The sequence below is a fragment of the Nerophis ophidion genome, linkage group LG19 (genome assembly GCF_033978795.1).
Source record: "Nerophis ophidion isolate RoL-2023_Sa linkage group LG19, RoL_Noph_v1.0, whole genome shotgun sequence".
Taxonomy (NCBI): domain Eukaryota; kingdom Metazoa; phylum Chordata; class Actinopteri; order Syngnathiformes; family Syngnathidae; genus Nerophis; species Nerophis ophidion.
The window spans coordinates 18,359,103-18,379,774 of NC_084629.1; the positions used below are offsets into that span (position 1 = coordinate 18,359,103).

Here is a 20,672-nt window from a genome sequence, read left to right on the forward strand (position 1 = left end):
CTGTGTTGTCTCCGTGCCGTCTTAATGTTATCTCCGCGTTGTCTCCATATTGTCCCCATGTTGTCTCCACACTGTCTCAATGTCGTCTTCGTGTCTTCCAGACCACCAGAGGAAGTTCGGGGAGGAATACGGCTCATGTCAGGCCGGCATCTCCAACTTCCTGACTGAGGTCAGTGTTTCCTGTCCTCCCTGCTGTACAACATGTTCCCTGTTAAGCAGAGACCGACTTTTATTCCTCAGGACCTGATTATCATGGGCGCTCCAGGCACGTCTTATTGGACGGGTTCAGTCCTGGTCTTCAACACGTCCAGCAGCGTCATGTCCGTCTACTTGGACGACGACTCGGCAGCCGTGGGCTTCGGGAGCTATCTGGGTGAGTGTGTGCACGTGATGCCTTCAGGGACTTATGTGAAGTCACTTTCCAAGATGAGACCGTCATATGATGTTTGCTACTTTATTACGGCAGCCTGAAGCCACTTCATTCATTTTAGCGAACACAACGCTAACTTTAGCTTCATGTGTGACGTGACCTTTCACAGTCACTTTCAGTAACAATCTCTTTTGTCTGCTAACAGATTCAGCCAAGGACATTTAGACCACACCGCTGTCTCCAATGTTGACTTGAAGTTAAAAATTAGCTCCTTTTGGGGGGGAAATGCTAACTCCTCTTTGTAACTTTAACATCAACGTGCCGTGACAAAATATGCTGTACAAAGTACCACAGATGCTACTGCTAACAAGCACTAGTAGCGCTACTGCTACATGCTACTATCTAATGCTGGTGCTACTGCTAACTATGCTAATGCTACAGTTAACTCATAATAATAGTGTTACTGGAAGGACTAATGCTGACTCTTAAGGCTAGAAAACAACAGTCAGTTAGCACATGCTACAGTTAGCAGATGCTACTGCTAACAAACACTACTAGTTCTACTGCTACATGCTACCATCTAATGCTGGTGCTACTGCTAACTATGCTAATTTTACAATTAACTCATAATACTAGTGTTACTGGAAGAACTTATGCTTACTTTTAAGGCTACAAAACAACATGTTTAACAGATGTTAGCGCTACAGTGACATTTAATGCTAACTTCAAAGGTTAAAAAACTACGGTCAACAGATGCTAGTGCTACTATAAGAGGTTTATTTTAACTTCCAGGGCTAAAAAACAACACAGTCAACAGAGACTAGCACTACTGTAAACAGCTAATGCTAACTTTTAAGGCTAGAAAACAACAGTTAGTTAGCAGATGCTATTGCTAACAAACACTACTAGATCTACTGCTACATGCTACCATCTAATGCTGGTGTTACTGCTAACTATGCCAATGCTACAGTTAACTCATAATACTAGAAAACAACATGTTTAACAGATGTTAGCGCTACTGTGACAGTTAATGCTATCTTCTAAGGTTAAAAAAAACTACGGTCAACACATGTTAGTGCTACTGTAAGAGCTTTATTTTAAGATCTAAGGCTAAAAAACTGTATAGCAGTACTGTAACAACTAATGTTAACTTTTAAGACTAGAAAACAAAAGTCAGTTAGCATATGCTACTGCTAACAAACACTACTCGTTCAACTGCTACATGCTACCATCTAATGCTGGTGCTACTGCTAACTATGCTAATGCTACAGTTAACTCATGATACTAGAAAACAAAATGTTAAACAGCTGTTAGCGCTACTGTGACAGTTAATGCTAACTTCTAAGGTTAAAAAAACAACGGTCAACACATGCTAGTGCTATTGTAAGAGCTTTATTTTAAGATCTAAGGCTAAAAAAGAGTATAGCAGTGCTGTAACAACTAATGTTAACTTTTAAGACTAGAAAACAAAAGTCAATTAGCATATGCTACTACTAACAAACACTACTCGTTCAACTGATACATGCTACCATCTAATGCTGGTGCTACTGCTAACTATGCTAATGCTACAGTTAACTCATAATGCTAGTGTTACTGGAAGAACTAATGCTAACTTTTAAGGCTAGGAAACAACAGTCAGTTAGCAGATGCTAAAGTTAGCAGATTCTATTGCTAACAAACACTACTAGTTCTACTGCTAGATGCTACAATCTAATGCTGGTGCTACTGCTAACTATGCTAATGCTACAGTTAACTAAATACTGGAAAACAAAATGTTAAACAGCTGTTAGCACTACTGTGAATGTTAATGCTAACTTCTAAGGTTAAAAAACTACAGTCAACAAATACTAGTCCTACTGTAAGAGCTTCATTCCAGCATCTAAGGCTAATGCTGACTCTTAAGGCAAGAAAACAACATGTTTAACAGATGTTTGCGTTACTGTGACAGTTAATGCTAACTTCTAAGGTTAAAAAAAACACATGCTAGTGCTACTGTAAGAGCTTTATTTTAAGCTCTAAGGCTAAAAAACAGTACAGCAGTACTGTAACAGCTAATGTTAACTTTTAAGACTAGAAAACAAAAGTCAGTTAGCATATGCTACTGCTAACAAACACTACTCGTTCAACTGCTACATGCTACCATCTAATGCTGGTGCTACTGCTAACTATGCTAATGCTACAGTTAACTCATAATACTAGTGTTACTGGAAGAACTAATGCTAACTTTTAAGGCTAGGAAACAACAGTCAGTTAGCAGATGCTAAAGTAAGCAGATTCTATTGCTAATAAACACTACTAGTTCTACTGCTACATACTACCATCTAATGCTGGTGCTACTGCTAACTATGCTAATGCTACAGTTAACTCATGATACTAGAAAACAAAATGTTAAACAGCTATTAGCGCTATTGTGACGGTTAATGCTAACTTCTAAGGTTAAAAAAACTGTGGTTAACAGAGGCTAGTGCTATTGTAAGAGCTTTATTTTAACATCTAAGGCTAAAAAACAGAATAGCAGTACTGTAACAACTAATGTTAACTTTTAAGACTAGAAAACAACATATGCTACTGCTAACAAACGCTACTCGTTCTACTACTACATGCTACCATCCAATGCTGGTGCTACTGCTAACTACGCTAATGCTACAGTTATCGCATAATACTAGTATTACTGCCATTAAGGCATTGCCTTTAGCGTCCTCTACAAACTGCGGTCACATCCATTTTTCCTTCATACAAACAGCGTGTCGGCCCAGTCACATAACAAATGCGGCTTTTACAGACACACACAAGTGAATGCAAAGCATACTTGGTCAACAGCCATACAGGTCACACTGAGGGTGGATGTATAAACAACTTTAACACTGTTCCAAATATGCACCACACTGTGAACCCACACCAAACAAGAATGACAAACATATGTCGGGAGAACATCCGCACTGTAACACAACATAAACACAACAGAACAAATACCCAGAACCCCTTGCAGCTCTAACTCTTCTGGGACACTACAATATACACTCCCGCGACCACCAAACCCCGCCCATCTCCCAAATTCGGAGGTCTCAAGGTTGGCAAGTACAACTAATGCTATTTTTCAAGGCTAGAAAAGGAGATAAGGAACAGATGCTAGTGGCTGTCAGCCATTATCAACAAAGTAAACATGTCTCACCTTGAGCGCTAACGTTAACGTTGGGGACAGCTGTTGACTTTCCCTCCACTCTTTAGCCTTAGCAAATCCCAATCAATCAGTAACCATTATTTAGGAACATTTACTTCCTTGAAACGTGTACATAATTACTGCGATGAGATGGCGACTTGTCCAGGGCGTACGACGACTTCCGCCCGATTGTAGCTGAGACAGGCCACAAAAGGGAAAAAGCGGTAGAAAATGGATGGATGGATGGTGTACATAATTAATGTTGTTCTTTGATGTTCTAGGTTATTCCGTAGGAGCGGGTCACTTCCTGAATGCTGCTAGCTTAGAGGTGGTGGGCGGAGCTCCACAGTACAACCAGAGGGGCAAGGTAGCAGCTGCCCCACCATCAACACTTGAAGAGGGCTTCATGAAGTCAACTCATGCTACGTTTGTGTTTATCTCAGGTGTTTATATTGTCTGTGGACGGCAACATGCTGCGTGTGCTCGCTCACGTGGCAGGAAGTGAGGTAAGAGCTTTGACTTCCTTTGGGGGCGTGGTTAAGTCTTCCTTAATAATAATAACAAAGTGTGTTTTTTAGCTGGGCTCATACTTCGGCGCCAGCGTGTGCGCCGTGGACCTGAACGCTGACGGCCTGTCAGACCTGTTGGTGGGGGCTCCCATGGCGACGGGCCTTAGCAGAGAGGAGGGGCGTGTCCACGTCTACATCAACCAGGGACAGGTGAGTGCACACACATTGCCGCCATTTTTGTCAAAACGTTAAAACAACAAACATGAGCACAATTCAACCACGACGTCCCTTGTCAAAGGCCAAGCTTCTGGAGGCGGGGTTTCAGCTGAGCGGCAGCGACGCCCACGCCGCCCGCTTCGGTGAGACCATCGCTGACCTGGGAGACTTGGACGATGACGGTTACCCCGGTAACGATGACTAATTCTGATGTAGCTACTGTCGTTTCTATAGCAATTTTCTGATAGTTTGTACATTTTCATTAGCTAAATACTACTTCCTGTAAGTTTTTACATTTTCATTAGCTAAATGCTACTTCCTGATAGTTTGTACATTTTGATTAGCTAAATGCCGCTTCCTGATAGTTTGTACATTTTCATTAGCAAAATTCTACTTCCTGAGTTTGTACATTTTCATTACCTAAATGCTACTTCCTGATAGTTTGTACATTTTCATTAGCTCAATGCTACTTCCTGGTATTTTCTACATTTTAATTAGTTATCTCAATGCTACTTCCTGATAGTTTGTACATTTTTGTTTGCTAAATGCTACTTCCTGATAGTTTGTACATTTTCATTAGCTAAATGCTACTTCCTGATTGTTTGTACACTTTCATCAGCTAAATGCTACTTCCTGATAGTTTGTACACTTTCATCAGCTAAATGCTACTTCCTGATAGTTTGAATATTTTCATTAGCTAAATGCTAATTCCTGATAGTTTGTACATTTTCATTATCTTAATGCTACTTCCTGACTGTTTGGATATTTTCATTAGCTAAATGCTAATTCCTGATAGTTTGTACATTTTCATTAGCTAAATGCTACTTCCTGATAGTTTGTACATTTTCATTAGCTCAATGCTACTTTCTGGTAGTTTATATATTCTAATTAGCTTAATGCTACTTCCTGATGGTTTGTACATTTTCATTAGCTCAATGGTACTTCCTGGTAATTTTTACATTTTCATTAGCTAAATGCTACTTCCTGTAAGTTTTTACATTTTCATTAACTAAATGCTACTTCCTGATAATTTGTACATGTTCATTAGCTAAATTCTACTTCCTGATAGTTTATACATTTTCATTAGCTAAATGTTGCTTCCTGATAGTTTGTACATTTTCATTAGCAAAATTCTACTTCTTGAATTTGTACATTTTTATTAGCTAAATGCTACGTCCTGATAGTTTGTACATTTTCATTACCTAAATGCTACTTCCTGATAGTTTGTACATTTCCATGAGCTAAATGTTACTTCCTGATAGTTTGTACATTTTCATTAGCACAATTCTACTTCCTGATAGTTAGTACATGTTCATCAACTAAATGCTACTTCCTGATAGTTTGAATATTTTTGTAGCTAAATGCTAATTCCTTATAGTTTGTACACTTTCATTATCGTAATGCTACTTCCTGATAGTTTGGACATTTTCATTAGCAAAATGCTAATTTCTGATAGTTTGTACATTTTCATTAGCTAAATGCTACTTCCTGATAGTTAGTACATGTCCATTAGCTCAATGCTACTTTCTGATAGTTTGTACATTTTCATTAGCTCAATGCTACGCGTGGAGACAAGTTGTGTGCATTGTGTAATGTGTGTGTAGATGTGGCTGTGGGCGCCCCCCAGGAGGAGGAGCTCAAAGGGGCCGTCTACATCTACAACGGCAGACAGGAAGGCGTCTCGCCAACACCGTCACAGGTACACATGTTTGCATAGCGAACAGCAAAGATAACCCTCAGACACGTTCCTGGCGTTATGTCTGCAGAGGATCACCGGCTCCTCGCTGGGTCGCGACCTCAGGATGTTCGGACAGTCGCTGAGCTCCGGCGTTGACATCGACGACAACGGTTACCAAGGTAACGCGGCTAGTTGATGCCGTCGTTGTATTACGTGCTCTAACTGGCTGGCTGGTATGTCGCAGACGTGGCGGTGGGGGCGTTCCTCTCGGACGCGGCCTTGGTCCTCAGGTAAATGACAGCAGACAGGGAGTCTTGTCGTAGCAGGGAGAGGAAGTGGGATATAAGATGATGCGCTTGCAGGTCGCGCCCTGTGCTGCAGGTGGCGGCGTCGCTCATGCTGCCCGAGCGCATAGACCGGCGGGTGGCGCTGTGTGGGAACCACATGACAGTGTGCGCCAACGTCACCGTCTGCTTCAGGGTCACGTCCAGGCAATACAGAGGAGCCATAGGTGAGCCCAGTTAGCGAAGCATGGCGCTAACAAACAGCTAACCATTCTCTCCTCCCCTCGCAGAGCTTCAGTACAACCTGACCTCTGACCTCCTCCACAAGCCATCCTTCCCTCACCGCTTTTATTTCCACGGCAACGGCTCGTCCAATAGCACCAAGGGGCGCGTGCGGGCGCGACTCGGACAGCTGACGTGCACAACTCACCTCGCTTACCAGCGGGTAACGACGTCAACCTTGTTGTGATGCTAGCCGGGCGCTAACAGCGCTAACGTCTTCGTCCTCGCAGAAAGACGTGAGGGACATCTTCACGCCGCTCCGCTTCGAGGTGTCCTACAGCCTCAGGGAAACAGACACAAAAAAAACAACGTTCAAACTCTTTCCTCCATTGAAACCCATTCTGAGGAGGGGGGCGGGGCCTCACAACACCGTCACCAACCAGGTAGCGCTTGCTCATGCTAACTCAAACCTGCTAACATCTAACAGATAATGCTATCAATAAACTTAAAGGCCTACTTAAATACCACTACTACCGACCACGCAGCCTGATAGTTTATATATCAATGATGAAATATTTACATTGCAACACATGCCAATACAGCCTTTTTAGTTTACTAAATTGCAATATTAAATTTCCCGCGAAGTGTCGTGTTGAAAACGTCGCGGTATGATGACTCGTATGAAGACGCGTGCGTTTGACACCGGTAGTGGACATTATTTTCCTGCCAGATCCAAGCTATAAGTAGTCTGCTTTAATCGCCTAATTACACAGTATTCTGGACATCTGTGTTGCTGAATCTTTTGCAATTTGTTAAATTAATAATGGAGAAGTCAAAGTAGAAAGATGGAGGTGGGAAGCTTTTAGCCTTTAGCCACACAAACACAGCCGGTGTTTCCCTGTTTAAAATTCCCGAACATGAAGGTTTACTATGGATCAAAGCGCTCAAGCGAACATGGATTCCGACCACATGTCAACCGGCAGGTTTCGATGAGAAACTTGTGGTAATAAGTCGCCTCTTACCGGAGACATCAGCGGAGACTCTGGCGTCAACACACCCGTGGCCACACCCCTCCGACTTTCAGGTACTATTTAATCTCACTAAAACACTAGCAACGCAATAAGCAGATAAGGGATTTTCCAGAATTATCCTAGTAAATGTGTCTAAAAACATCCGAATCGCTCCCCCTGCAATCGCCTTTTTTTTTTTAAACTTTTTTTTTAGTCCTTCACTCTAAATTTTCTCATCCATGAATCTTTCATCCTTGCTCAAATTAATGGGTAAATTGTCGTTTTCTCGGTCCGAATAGCTCTAGTTGCTGCTGGCTATGATTATAAACAATGTGAGGATGTGAGGAGCCCTACAACCAGTGACGTCACGCGCACATCGTCTGCTTCTTCCGGTAAAAGCAAGGCTTTTTTATTAGCGACCAAAAGTTGCGAACTGTATCGTCAATGTTCTCTACTAAATCATTTCAGCAAAAATATGGCAATATCGCAAAATGATCAAGTATGACACATAGAATGGACCTGCTATCCCCGTTTGAATAAGAAAATCTCATTTCAATAGGCCTTTAAAGACGTGTATGGGCTAACTAATTTTACCTCATTTTTTTATGCCTCCACAAGCTGTAGAAAGGGTGGTCCCCACAAGGGATGATCAATAACTTGGTCCCCATTCCAAATGATAACCAGTAAGTGTGTGTGTGTGTGTGTGTGTGTGTGTGTGTGTGTGTGTGTGTGGCAGACACGCTTCGCTCGGTCCTGCTTGCTGCCCAACTGCTCCACGGACCTGCAGCTGTCAGCGACGCTCGTGCTGCCGCAGTAAGAAAGAACTTGAATACAACTTGATATTGTTGTGATTTGACAGCTATAACTGTGTGTGTGTGTGCGTGTGTGTGTGTGTGTTCAGACAGCACCAGTACTTTGCGTTGGGTTCTGGCCGCTCCTTCCTGTTGAACACGTCGCTGCTGGTGGCGGGAGACGACGCCTTCCTGCCTCGCGTCACGCTGCATTTCCCCGACGACGTCCACTACGTCAAAGTGCTGCACGAGGTGGGTGGAGCGCCCTGATTGGTCCAACGTGGCCCGCCGCCTTACAGCAGCTGTCTGTCATGCAGGAAGACACGGCGGTGAGCTGCGACGTCACACAGGAAGTGAACGGCACCACGGTGGAGGTGTCCTGCAGCGTGTCCAGCATCATCCTCACGTCTCACTCGCTGGTAAGACCACCGCGATTTTTTTTTTTTTAAAGTTTACACACTATTTGTATTTTTATTTTGTAGGTGAACATCAGCTTCCTGTTGGACATCAACCAGAACGCCACACCCGGTGACATCGTCATTCACGCCAACGCCAGCAGGTGCTGTAAGAGCACAAAACGTGTTTTCTTTCAGATGTGTTGAAGTGTTGTTTTTTTATTTCTCAGCGACAACTGGGAGAGTTGGGAGTATCTCCATGACAACGCTATCAGCTCCGTGCTCCCTCTCAAATACGACGTCGACGTCAACGTTCACGGGTGACACATTAACACATTCATTAATGCTCTGGAGTCCAGGGTAGGAATCAACGCTTTTGCGTACCGTATTTCTCGGACCATAAAGCGCTTTAAAGGGGTTGTATCATGATTTAAAACACTTCCTTGTGGTCTACATAACATGTCATTGTCACGACTTGGACTTGGGCGTGGATTGTTTTTCCGAGGCAAAGGAAAGTTGGGACGGGCAAGACGTGAATGTAAGTACATATTTTTATTAACACTATAACTAAAAACAGGAACAAACGAAAGGCGCGCACAATGGCGGTACAAAAACTTGGCTATGAAACAAAAAGACTAGCACAAAGGCAATTAACTATAAACACGAAACAAAACACTTCCACTATGGCATGAATAATGAGAACACTTACTGTGACTGAGACAAGGGTATGAGAAAAAAGCAGCATGGATATCATGGGTGCAGGAGGTGATGTTGCCAGGACGAAAAACAGAAACAGACAGTTTAAATAGCAGTGACATAATCAGTGAAAACAGGTGCAAGACATGAGGACAAGTTAAAACTAATGAGTTGTCATGGTACATAAAACAAACCAGGAAGTGAGTGTCCAAAAAACAAAACATAATCACACAGACATGACAGTCATGGTGGTTCTCTGGTCAAAATATTGCAGTAGGCGGGTCTTACTTACGTGCCTCCACTTCGAGAGCCTGATCTTTGTTGTAGCTTTTAGAGCTTCCATAGCGAGATTACTGACAGATACAAGTTAGAGCTGGTATTAGAAATGGCAACAGCAGAGGATGAATTCCCCGCAAAAAAGGGCAGAGAAAAGGAAGAAGGTATTGACTACGACTGAAAAGTTGGTTTTGCATAATATTGCAAAATAAAACGCCAGACAATATGTCTCCTAATAGGTGCCATTTTGGAGTCCTTATACACACCATGATAATAACCGTATGTTGAAGCACAGTACATCTGACTATGGTAGCCGTAAAGCGCCGTCAATCCATCAAGCAGTGGAGTTTACCAAAGTCATACTAAAACATTTTGATAGATTTTTGACCACCGTGTGAAATGTTCTATATCAGGGCTTGGGAACCTCTTTGGCTGAGAGAGCCATGAAAGCCAAATATTTAAAAATATATATCCGTGAGAGCCATATAACATTCTTTAACACTGAATACAACTAAATGCGTGGATTTTTAAGTAAGATCCAACATTTTTAGAGTATAATACGTCTCTTTTTTAATAACATTGTTATTCTGAAGGTAATAATAACTAAAATACTTCTTACCATTAATGCGACTTTTGGTGCTGCATGGTTTTGCTGATGGCTTTGTAGTCTGGTTGATACGTGGTTATTTTTAACATTGTGATTACCAGCAGAATTATTCATTACTTATCGTGTTAAGCAATGCCAGCTAGGATTTATCTGAGAGCCAGATGCAGTCATCAAAAGAGCCACATCTAACTCTCGAGCCATAGGTTCCCTACACCTGTTCGATAAATGAAACATCAAAGTTTAGGTGTTGCTTACTTACCTCCTAGTCATTTATTGTATATCTTATGTGTGACTGCCATCTACTGGTCACACCATTACACCATGTACCAAATAAACTTGCTTCAAGCTCGGTAAGCCCAAGCAGAAAAATACCTACATTAGGCGCAACAGATATTTAAGAAAATGAAAGGATTTTAAGTGCACCTGTAGTTAAAAAACTATTTTACATTTATTTTTCACTGTAATTACTGTTTTTTGCCTTCTTGATTAGTGCCATTTTTTGTACATCATGCATGTTTTTTGTTTTGACAAAGTATATTTATACACATTTTATTTTGACTTATTTAGTCATAGTTTATTTATACACATTTCATTTATCCATAGTATATTTATACACATTGCAGCACGGTGTAACAGGGGTTAGAGCGTCTGCCTCACAATACGAAGGTCCTGGGTTCGATCCTGCGCTCGGGATCTTTCTGTGTGGAGTTTGCATGTTCACCCCGTTACTGTATGGGTTCCCTCCGGGCACTCTGGCTTCCTCCCACCTCTAAAAATATGCACCAGGGGATAGGTTGATTGGCAACACTAAATTGGCCCTAGTGTGTGAATGTGAGTGTGAATGTTGTCTGTCTACCTGTGTTGGCCCTGTGATGTGGTAGCGACTTGTCCAGGGTGTACGACGCCTTCCGCCCGATTGTAGCTGAGATAGGCTCCAGCAGCCCCCGCCACCCGGAAAGGAATAGGCGGTAGAAAATGGATGGATGGATGGATGGATATTTATACACATTTTATTATTTAGACATACTATATTTATACACATTTTATTTGGACTTATTTAGTCATAGTATATTTATACACATTTTATTCAGTCATAGTATATTTATACACACTTTATTTAGACATACTATATTTCTACACATTTTATTTTGACATTATATATATATATATATATATATATATATATATATATATATATATATATGTATATATATATATATATATATATATATATACATACATACACAAATCAACATGGCCCGACTATTAACAGGGGTCACCTGCAAATGACGGACAAAATGCAAGTCTGTGATCAGATTCAGATCCAGAATTCTCTCCCACCATTCTTCTTCACTCGTGAAGCTAAATTCATACAATCATAATCAATGTTTCAGCCCTAAATATTGCTCATATATGTAAAAAAGGGCCATTTAGGTGTCAACTATCATTTTTAAATGTGTTTATATTTATTGTATTTTCTGGACTATATAAGCCGAACCCAAAATTTAGAAAATAAATAGTTTCTATATTTTAGGCGCACTGCACTATAAGGTGCAGATATATACATTGGGAAATTAATTATTTACACAGAAATATTTATTTACGTACCTTAATTGTTTCCAAACGGTGTCTGCAACACAGCAGTAAAACGGCTGAACAAACAAAACAGAAGTCATCGTCATGGACTCAATTGCTGCGTAAGCAAGCTCTCCAATCAGCTAAACAGACTCGATTAACTCTATGGTGACGTTTTGGTGAATTTACTGAGGAATTAGTGAAACTAAAACTATACAAAAAGAACGCCATTGTAGGTTAATAAAACTAACACAAACACTCGTAAACGCCTTAGCATATTAGCTAATGCTAACTGATTAGATTATGATAGGACAAACAAATATGCATGAAAACAATCTTGCAGACATCACACAAGGGACGGTTTAGCAAGTATGAATTGTTTTAGTAATATTTTAAACTTGAAAACGTTGCTAAAGTGACGAATTAAGAATCCATACGAGAAGAAATGCTATGGAGGACTAGAAGTCAGAACAGCACCTTACTTTCGGTTGAAAGCTCAAAAAAGAAGAGCACTGCAGCACCTGCAGTGAGCGAACTCTCTCGGCTTGTTTTTTTTGTTTTTTTTAACTATTTGCATTATGGCCGCCAGCAAAGAAAAATCCAAAAATTAGCCGCACCGTTTTATAAGCCGCAGGGTACAAAGCGTAGAAAAAAAGAAGCAGTTTATAGTTGGAAACTTGACAAATGTGGGTTGTTGGCAACTTTGACATGGCGGGCGCTAACTTTCCGAAGGGTAAGCGTTATTCTAGGACTCAACAATGAATCTCTTCAGGTTTACTATGTTTGTACCAGAAACCTTTTAACCTTAAGCCAGTTGCAAACATTTGACATCATGTAAGTGGGAGTACTCACTACTCGTCAATGGGAGTCACGGGCTAGCCTTTAGCTTGTTCGTCCGTGGTGGCCCCGCCTCCATCTCCTTATAAAGCGGCTAGCGGTGGTCTTCCGGTCCAGGCCAGCTCCTTGTTGTCCTCCATAGTGGACTTATGTTCCTTTCAAAGACTGGCTCGTCACGAGGGCCCAAGCAACAAAGTTTTCTGTCATTGCACCAAACACCCAGAGACAAAAATTGGCTATTTTGGAGGCAACCAACACAGAATGTCAGAATTGACCCTCTGGCACTCCTTTGAAAATTTGAGCAAACAGATTCACGTATCGGCACGGAAACCACAGGAGACGTCTATCATGCAACAAACAGGAAGTCGGCCATCTTGGTACCCGTTGGTTATTTTGGAGGAAAAAACAGGTTTTGTACTTAAAAGAAGTCCTCCAACGGACTGTGACCAAATGATCTGACAGACACTCGATGGAGTAGCGAAGGGGTTTTGACCACACCATAGGATGTGGGCGTGGCATGGCGCTAAACTTTGATTTGAAGCCTCTTTCAACATAATGAACTTGACTCCACAAACGCCAATCTTGATAAGAATATTTCCATGTGCAAGGAGACCCTCAAGTCTAGATCTGTCAGTACCTATTTGTAGTGGGCAAAAACAGCTCCTCTCAAGATGATCAGATCTGCTTCCAAACTGATAGGTTGGAATCTTATTATGACTGATCAATGATATCGACACAAATGTCGCCCTCTTGTGGTGGGAAATTATAACATTTTCTTTCCACATGCTCCTATCATCCTGATATTTTTGTTGGCGGGTCGTGACGTGAATGCATTCGTCACGCGTGTCTGCCGACTCGCGTGAACCCCCAAGTGCGAGGTGGGGCGAGATCAGAACTCTGTTTTTGCTGTACTAATTTTCAGCGAATTACGACTCGTGTGCAGAGAGAAGTCTGCACTTTTCAGGCTTATTGACTGCAGATAGCAACATATGGACTCCTTAGTTTTACACACACACGCAGAGTTGTGTACTGTAAGACTTGCGTACAATGACGTCATCTTTGTCTTTGCAGTTTTGTGACTCCCACCTCCTTCCTGTTCGGAGAGGAAGAGAAAATACATGTGGACTGTTACCAGCAAGTATTGAACTACACCTACAAGGTAACACACATCCAGGTGTGCTTCCCCTGGGCAGTCTCCAACCTCCATAATGTGTGTGTGCAGGTTTTAAACTCCGGAGTCAGCAGGTCAGTGGACACGGTGGTGGACATCTCTCTGCCCAAGCTGCTGACCCCCCACCCTCACAGACTGCTGCAGGTGGTGGACTGGCAGGTACACACTTCTAAGGGGGCGGGGTGTTATATGAGGGGGGGCATGACAGGCAATAGCATATAGCTTGACACTTACAGATACATCAATAAATCTCACTTCAAGGGGGCGTGAACAAATTCTGTCCCAGAGGAAATGTAAGTGTAAACAAGATCCAAACATCCCCTTTAATGCATTGCTTCTTAAATAGTGAGGAGGATCCCAAGTAATAGCATCTTTAGTAAAGATGTATGTTGACATAAAAACATAAACATTCACTTCAAGGAGGCGTGAAGAAATTCTGTCTTAAAAAGTGGGGCACGCCCCCCTGGGGTTGTAGCATGAGGTGGGGGTTAGAGGCTATAGTGTATATCTTGACACCATACTTGCCAACCCTCCCGGATTTTCCGGAAGACTCCAGAAATTCAGCGCCTCTCCCGAAATTCAGGCGGAGCTGGAGGCCACGCCCCGTCCAGCTCCATGCGGACCTTAGTGAGGACAGCCGGTTTTCACGTCCGCTTTCCCACCATATAAACAGCGTGTCTGCCCAATGACGTTATAACTGTAGAATGGTCGAGGGCAAGTTCTTGGTTTCTTATGTGGGTTTATTGTTAGGCAGCTTCATTAACGTCCTCCCAGGGCGGTAACAACACACAACAACAGCAGTCATGTTTTCGTCTACCGTAAAGCAGTTCGTCTGCTGTAAACAGCAATGTTGTGAAACTCTTAAACAGGACAGTACTGCCATCTACTGTCCATGCACCACAACACCTCCAGGCAACTTCAATCCTTTACTAATACCCTCCTCCATTCACATCCCATCTCCCCGGATTGTAAATAACTTAATGTAAATAATTGAATGTATTTCTAATGTATATACTTGTTCTTATGCTATCTGAACTCACTATGTTCTCTGCTAGCTGTACATATCCTACTAAGTAAGACCTACACTGTTTCAATGTCCATTTCTCTGTTGATGCAATTGTTGATGACTGAAGTGCTGATATCAACCAAAGCTCCTCATCCCACACCCCAGATTGTAAATAATGTAAATAATTCAATATGTATACTATGAAAATTAACTTGTGTGATGGCTGTATTATACTGATAGTATATATTTGTACCATGAATTGATTAACGTGGAACCCGACTTAAACAAGTTGAAAAACTTATTCGAGTGTTACCATTTAGTGGTCAATTGTACGGAATATGTACTGTACTGTGCAATCTACTGATAAAAGTTTCAATCAATCAATCATGCATATGTGACAACACTCCTCCCCTCTTAACCACGCCCTTGCCCCACCCCCAACCACCTCCCCCCACCTCCCGAAATCGGAGGTCTCAAGGTTGGCAAGTATGCTTGACACATACAAATAAATAAACACACACTCACATCAGAGGGGTGTGAAAAAATTCCGCCCCCTAGGAAAATGTACGCGAGCAGGTTCTAAACATCCTCTTTAAGCAGAGGGGTGGACGCCGTGAGTAAAGGGGGGGCGTGAGAGGCAATAGCATCTTTAGTAAAGATTTATGTTGACATAAACGTTCACTTCAAGGGGGCGTGAACAAATGCTGTCCCCTAATGTAAGTGTGAACAAGTTCCAAAAGTCCCCTTTAATGCAGTGCTTTTTAAACAGTGAGTAGGGTCCCAGGTAATAGCATCTTAAGCAAAGACTTATGTTGACATAAAAAACAAACATTCACTTCAAGGGGGCGTAAACAAATAGTGGGGCGGGGTGGTCAACATGATGTGTCAGGGCCGGGGGGGTATGAGAGGCAATAACATCTTTTAGTGTGGGTAAAGATTTTTCTTGACACATATATAGATAAAACAAAATATAAATCAACATTACCTTTAAGGGGGCGTGAAAAAATTCTGTCACCGAGAAAAATTTAAATGTGAGCAAGTTTTGAACTGCCCTTTTATTGCAGTGCTTCTTAAAAAGTGGGGCACGCTCCCCCTGGGGGGGAAACATGAGGTGTCAGGGGAAGGGAGGCATGAAAGGCCATAGTGTATATCTTGACACATACAAATAAATAAACAAACACTCACTTCAGGGGGTGTAAGTGAGCAGGCAGCATTTTTAGTAAATATTGATGTTAACAGATACAGATAACAATTAAAACATTAACTTTTGGGGGCTGAAAAATATGTCCATGAATTGATTAACGTGGACCCCGACTTAAACAAGTTGAAAAACTTATTCGGGTGTTACGATTTAGTGGTCAATTGTATGGAATATGTACTGAACTGTGCAATCCATTAATAAAAGTTTCAATCAATCAATCAATTCAGTCCGTTAGGGGTGCATGGCAGAAAACAATTGACAACCTCTGCCTTAGATAAACAGAAAGTAGAAGTTCATGTGTGGTTTGAGCCCAGGTGAGATTTTGTGGTCATGTGACATACACACCTTTTTCTCCACAGGTGTCACAAGGGGCCTGCACGGTCAGCGGCGACACCGTCTCAGTCCTCGATGACTGCGACGTCCCTCAAGCGTCCTTTATCAAACAACTGGTCTTCTTCTTCTCCTCCACCTCCACGCGCACCATGGTATACACACACACACACACACACACACACTGCATTTATTGACTACTTCATACGTTGACCGCACAAAAAGATGCTAACGTCAAACGTGTGTGTAGTTCTGTGGGCGTGGCGACCAGCTGTGCGAGCGGCTGGTGTGTCGCCTTGGCAACGTGGACGGCGGCCGGGACGTGAGCATCCAGCTGGAGGTCCGGCTGAACCCTGACGTTCTTCTCCAAGCGCCCGTAAGTCCACGCCGTGACGTCGTGAGACGTTAGCATGGTATGTTACTTTTAGCAGCACGTTGATCTGATGAAAGGGGGGCCATGTGGGCGACAAATGTTGAACTGTGGAGACCCACACAGGAAGTCACACATCAAGTGGAAGTGTCACATCAGTGTTTCCTACATGACTAATCTTCTTTGTCACATCCAATTTGCATATTCAGCCATGACACCTGGAAAAAACATAAAAAGCAAATCAAAGTGTATATAGCGGGGTCAACACACTAAATATAGCAGCATCGCTAAATTGGCAACCCCGATCCCTCATGCTACGTCTTCTTGTACTCTGGCAGACCAGGCGTGTACGGGGTGTGTTAGGATGCCACCTAGTGTATGGTGTTGGGACCACAAGCTACACCCACATACAGTCCCATGAGAATGTGTTTATGAACAACACTCTTGACTCCCAGTCAAGACAGGGACCGAACGTGTTTGTGTCTGCGTCAGGGTCGCCACGCCGTGGTGAAGTTGGAGAGCGCCGCCGTGATGTCATCACCCAAGAAGGACCGTCACACCGTCCTCAAGCAAGAACGGCCCGCAGCTCACGTAAGCATTCGCCAACCATCTCACGATGACAACGTTTGACGGCAGGGCAGCAACCAATGTGAGACACATTACTGTGTAGACTGGCTCCACCTGGTGGTACGCCAGAGAATCACTTGATTGTCACACAGTCTTTTTTCAAACACAGTGTTACTGTTCAAACTGTGTGTAACGTTAGTGGTCAAAAATATGACATATTAACCTCTGCCTTGTTTTTGATAAATACTTAGGCCAGTGGTGTCCAAACTACTATATAAATATATATATATATATATGAAAATATACATATATATATATATATATATATATATATATATATATATATATATATATATATATATATATATATATGCTGTGCTATTAGTGCAAAGTAAAAGCTCAGGTATGTGTATATATACATATATATATGACACAATCCAAACAACCTTCCCTAGTCATGGTGTAAAAAATATACATATACATTTATAACTAACATAAAGGTCAACACACAATTACACATAACACAACCTGCTCACTGATCTTTGTGAATATTATTAAAACAAAATTCAACTACCCCCACTTAAATCCATTACAATGAATGATGGGAAAAATGCAAAACACTCTCCACACTCATCCATGTTTACTGCATTTTGGCTACTTGATATTTCTGATTGATTACACAACTTTTAAGGTCGTCACGGAAGTATACAAGGAAGTCAAACCTCCACACACTCTTAATATTCAATTACATTAATTTAATATTCAATCCCATTCATTATATATCATCATATTAACAGAATATGTACACAAAAATATCATTACTTTACATGCATTTTTTTTTAGCTCAATGCGGCCTCCCAATTTAAGAAGTTTGGACGACCCTGCTCTAGTGGTGCACCAAAAGAATCACTTGATTAAAATAGAGTGTTACTGATCAAACTGTGTGTAATTTGAGCGGCCACAAATATTAAATATAGAACCTTGTTTTAAATGAATACTTAAACCTAATGTATTTTAATGTTGTCATTATGGTGGTACTGAATACTTAGGTCTACTACAATACTGTATTTTAATGTTGTCATTATGGTGGTACTTTATGAGGACTTAGACCTACTTGGTTAAAACCGAAGCACTGCAATAAAGCATCAAGTCGCAGCTTCATCATAGAAATGCAGTCTTTAGTACACCCTGCTGGAAGACGCACGCCATGACACCGTTTGGCTGCAGGTGCTGGTGGAGGCCCACTTCACCCAGAAACCTTCCACGCCTGTCAAAGTATTCATCGTGGTGGTCAGCTTGGTTCTGGGTCTGATGATCTTGGCCGCGCTCATCTGGTGCTTGTGGAAGGTAAAGGTGACACCAGGTGGTCAGTATGTGCTGGTGTAAGAACTATGGATCTTTCCCGCAGGCGGGCTTCTTCAAGAGGGACTTGCAGAAGAAGGAGGAAGAGGAGTTCAAGAGGGACAGCTGGGACTACGTCCCCAAACGGAACCACAGGGAGAGCACGTCCTAACGCACGTTGTTGGTTTGACTGACTTCTATTTCACGCTGCCAATGAAAGCCATGCTCATTCAGTCAGGCATCTCAACCCCCCAACAACCTGTGACCTTTTTCGCCACTGTGCCAACTCCACGTGAAAAGCGCTGAGAGGCAGGGGGGGTGGAAAGGGATGGACCAATCAGAAGGCCTGACTTCCAGGGGACCTTTGACCTCAGAGGATGGCAGCCACGTTTCATTCACCCGCTGAGACACTTCCTGTCTGGGGGGGGGGGGGGTCACACGACTGCTGGAGGACAGCGCTCTACATTTGTGTTTTGACGCTTTTCACGCACTTCCTGTTAGCTTCCGCGCTACAAGGCCTGTCCCGTCGCTCCCTTATTTAAATGTGACTACAAGAGGCGTGGAGCGCCGACGTCACTTTCTGTCACATTTCACACTAAAAACTGAAGACGACAAACGTGTTCTTTGAATATGTTTGTTCACCTGGACTTTTTGTGCACTGGAGTCAACATCTTTTAATAAAGTATTTTCTATTGACACTTCTTCTAAGCAGACTTAAGGTCCAAACCGCCTTTGTCAACTTTCAATGTTGTTGTGCGTCAATATCCTAAAATAGATGATAGGCTATCTTAGCTTTGTAATAATAACGGGATGCTACTATATGACACTATTACACTGGAGAAAATAATTTTCCTTATAAAAGCCACACCCAGGGCAGCATGGTGGGAGAGGTGTTAGTGCTCTGCCTCACAATACGAAGGTTCCTGGGTTTGATCCTGCGCTTGGGATCTTTCTGTGTGGAGTTTGCATGTTCTCCCCGTGACTGTGTGGGTTTCCCCCGGGTACTCCGGCTCCCTGGTGGTCTAGTGGTTAGGATTCAGCGCTTTCACCGCCACGGCCCAGGTTTAATTTCCGGTCAGGCAACTTCCTTTTACCGTGAATTGATTTACGTGGACCCCGACTTAAACAGGTTGAAAAACTAATTTGGGTGTTACCATTTAGTGGTCAATTGTACAAAACATGTACTGTACTGTGCAATCTACTAATAAAAGTTTCAATCAATCAATCCTCCCACCACCAAAGACATGCACCTGGGGATACGTTGATTTGCAGCACTAAATTGGCCCTAGTGTGTGAAAGTGAGCGGGAATGTTGTCTGTCTATCTGTTGGCCCTGCGATGAGGTGGCGACTTGTCCAGTGTGTCCCCCGCCTTCCGCCCGAAGCAGCTGAGATAGGCCCCAGCACCCCCTGCAACCCCGAAGGGAATAAGCGGTAGAAAATGAATGGATGGAGGCCACACCCACTACATTTTTTTTTTAAAGTTTTTTTTAACATAGATATTTACAAGATTTTGTTATTTAAACATAAATATTTGGTAAATGTTTATTTAGGTACCTTAATTGTTTCAAATTGGTACCTGTAACACGGCAGTAAAATGGCTGATAAAAAAAAAACAGAAGTCATGGTCATGGACCCACTAGGTGTGCAACCTAGATCTCCAATCAGCTAAACAAAATCAATAACTCCACGGTTTTGGTTGATTTGCAAAACTGATACAATACAAAAAGAATGCCGTTGTAAGTTAATGATACTAACAAACACTGACGTACAGTCGGGCGGCAGGTGAGGCCTGGCCATCATGGAAAGAAAAAAATGTAAAAAGAAAATAAAATACTTATATTGTTATATGTAGCCTGTGATTATACTATAAAGTTATTTTCCGTTTAACTTCACCAGTTTTAAATTTTTTTTAATTCAAAATCGCTTAATTTTCACATTTGCCGTTCAAATACTGAGAAGAGACTTGCGGTGAGTCACAGCCAGTTGAACCTCACCATGGATTGTGCAATGACTCGGCTAACTGCTGGCTGCTGTGCAGTGAGACCGTATTGCTATATGA

At 42.2% G+C, this 20,672-nt stretch overlaps 1 protein-coding gene across 2 annotated transcripts in view; it reads left to right on the forward strand.

Annotated features, from left to right (window-relative positions):
- The window catches only part of itga4 (integrin alpha 4), a 32,661-nt gene extending 13,351 nt beyond the window's left edge, over positions 1-19,310 (forward strand). The window contains exons 6-29 of one of the 2 annotated variants that reach the window (XM_061879399.1): positions 102-169; positions 241-373; positions 3,812-3,897; positions 3,974-4,036; positions 4,109-4,249; positions 4,338-4,446; positions 5,860-5,954; positions 6,022-6,112; positions 6,178-6,223; positions 6,296-6,444; positions 6,508-6,662; positions 6,730-6,882; positions 8,186-8,262; positions 8,351-8,492; positions 8,558-8,659; positions 8,723-8,799; positions 8,866-8,955; positions 13,698-13,785; positions 13,849-13,956; positions 16,364-16,489; positions 16,585-16,710; positions 17,197-17,295; positions 18,499-18,618; positions 18,680-19,310. In XM_061879399.1, coding sequence (XP_061735383.1) covers positions 102-169; positions 241-373; positions 3,812-3,897; positions 3,974-4,036; positions 4,109-4,249; positions 4,338-4,446; positions 5,860-5,954; positions 6,022-6,112; positions 6,178-6,223; positions 6,296-6,444; positions 6,508-6,662; positions 6,730-6,882; positions 8,186-8,262; positions 8,351-8,492; positions 8,558-8,659; positions 8,723-8,799; positions 8,866-8,955; positions 13,698-13,785; positions 13,849-13,956; positions 16,364-16,489; positions 16,585-16,710; positions 17,197-17,295; positions 18,499-18,618; positions 18,680-18,784 — 2,549 coding nt within the window. In that variant the 3' untranslated portion in view covers positions 18,785-19,310. The remainder of the gene's footprint in view (positions 1-101; positions 170-240; positions 374-3,811; positions 3,898-3,973; positions 4,037-4,108; positions 4,250-4,337; positions 4,447-5,859; positions 5,955-6,021; positions 6,113-6,177; positions 6,224-6,295; positions 6,445-6,507; positions 6,663-6,729; positions 6,883-8,185; positions 8,263-8,350; positions 8,493-8,557; positions 8,660-8,722; positions 8,800-8,865; positions 8,956-13,697; positions 13,786-13,848; positions 13,957-16,363; positions 16,490-16,584; positions 16,711-17,196; positions 17,296-18,498; positions 18,619-18,679) is intronic. The other variant, XM_061879400.1, reaches the window with a different exon arrangement.
- The last annotated feature ends 1,362 nt before the right edge of the window (positions 19,311-20,672 follow it).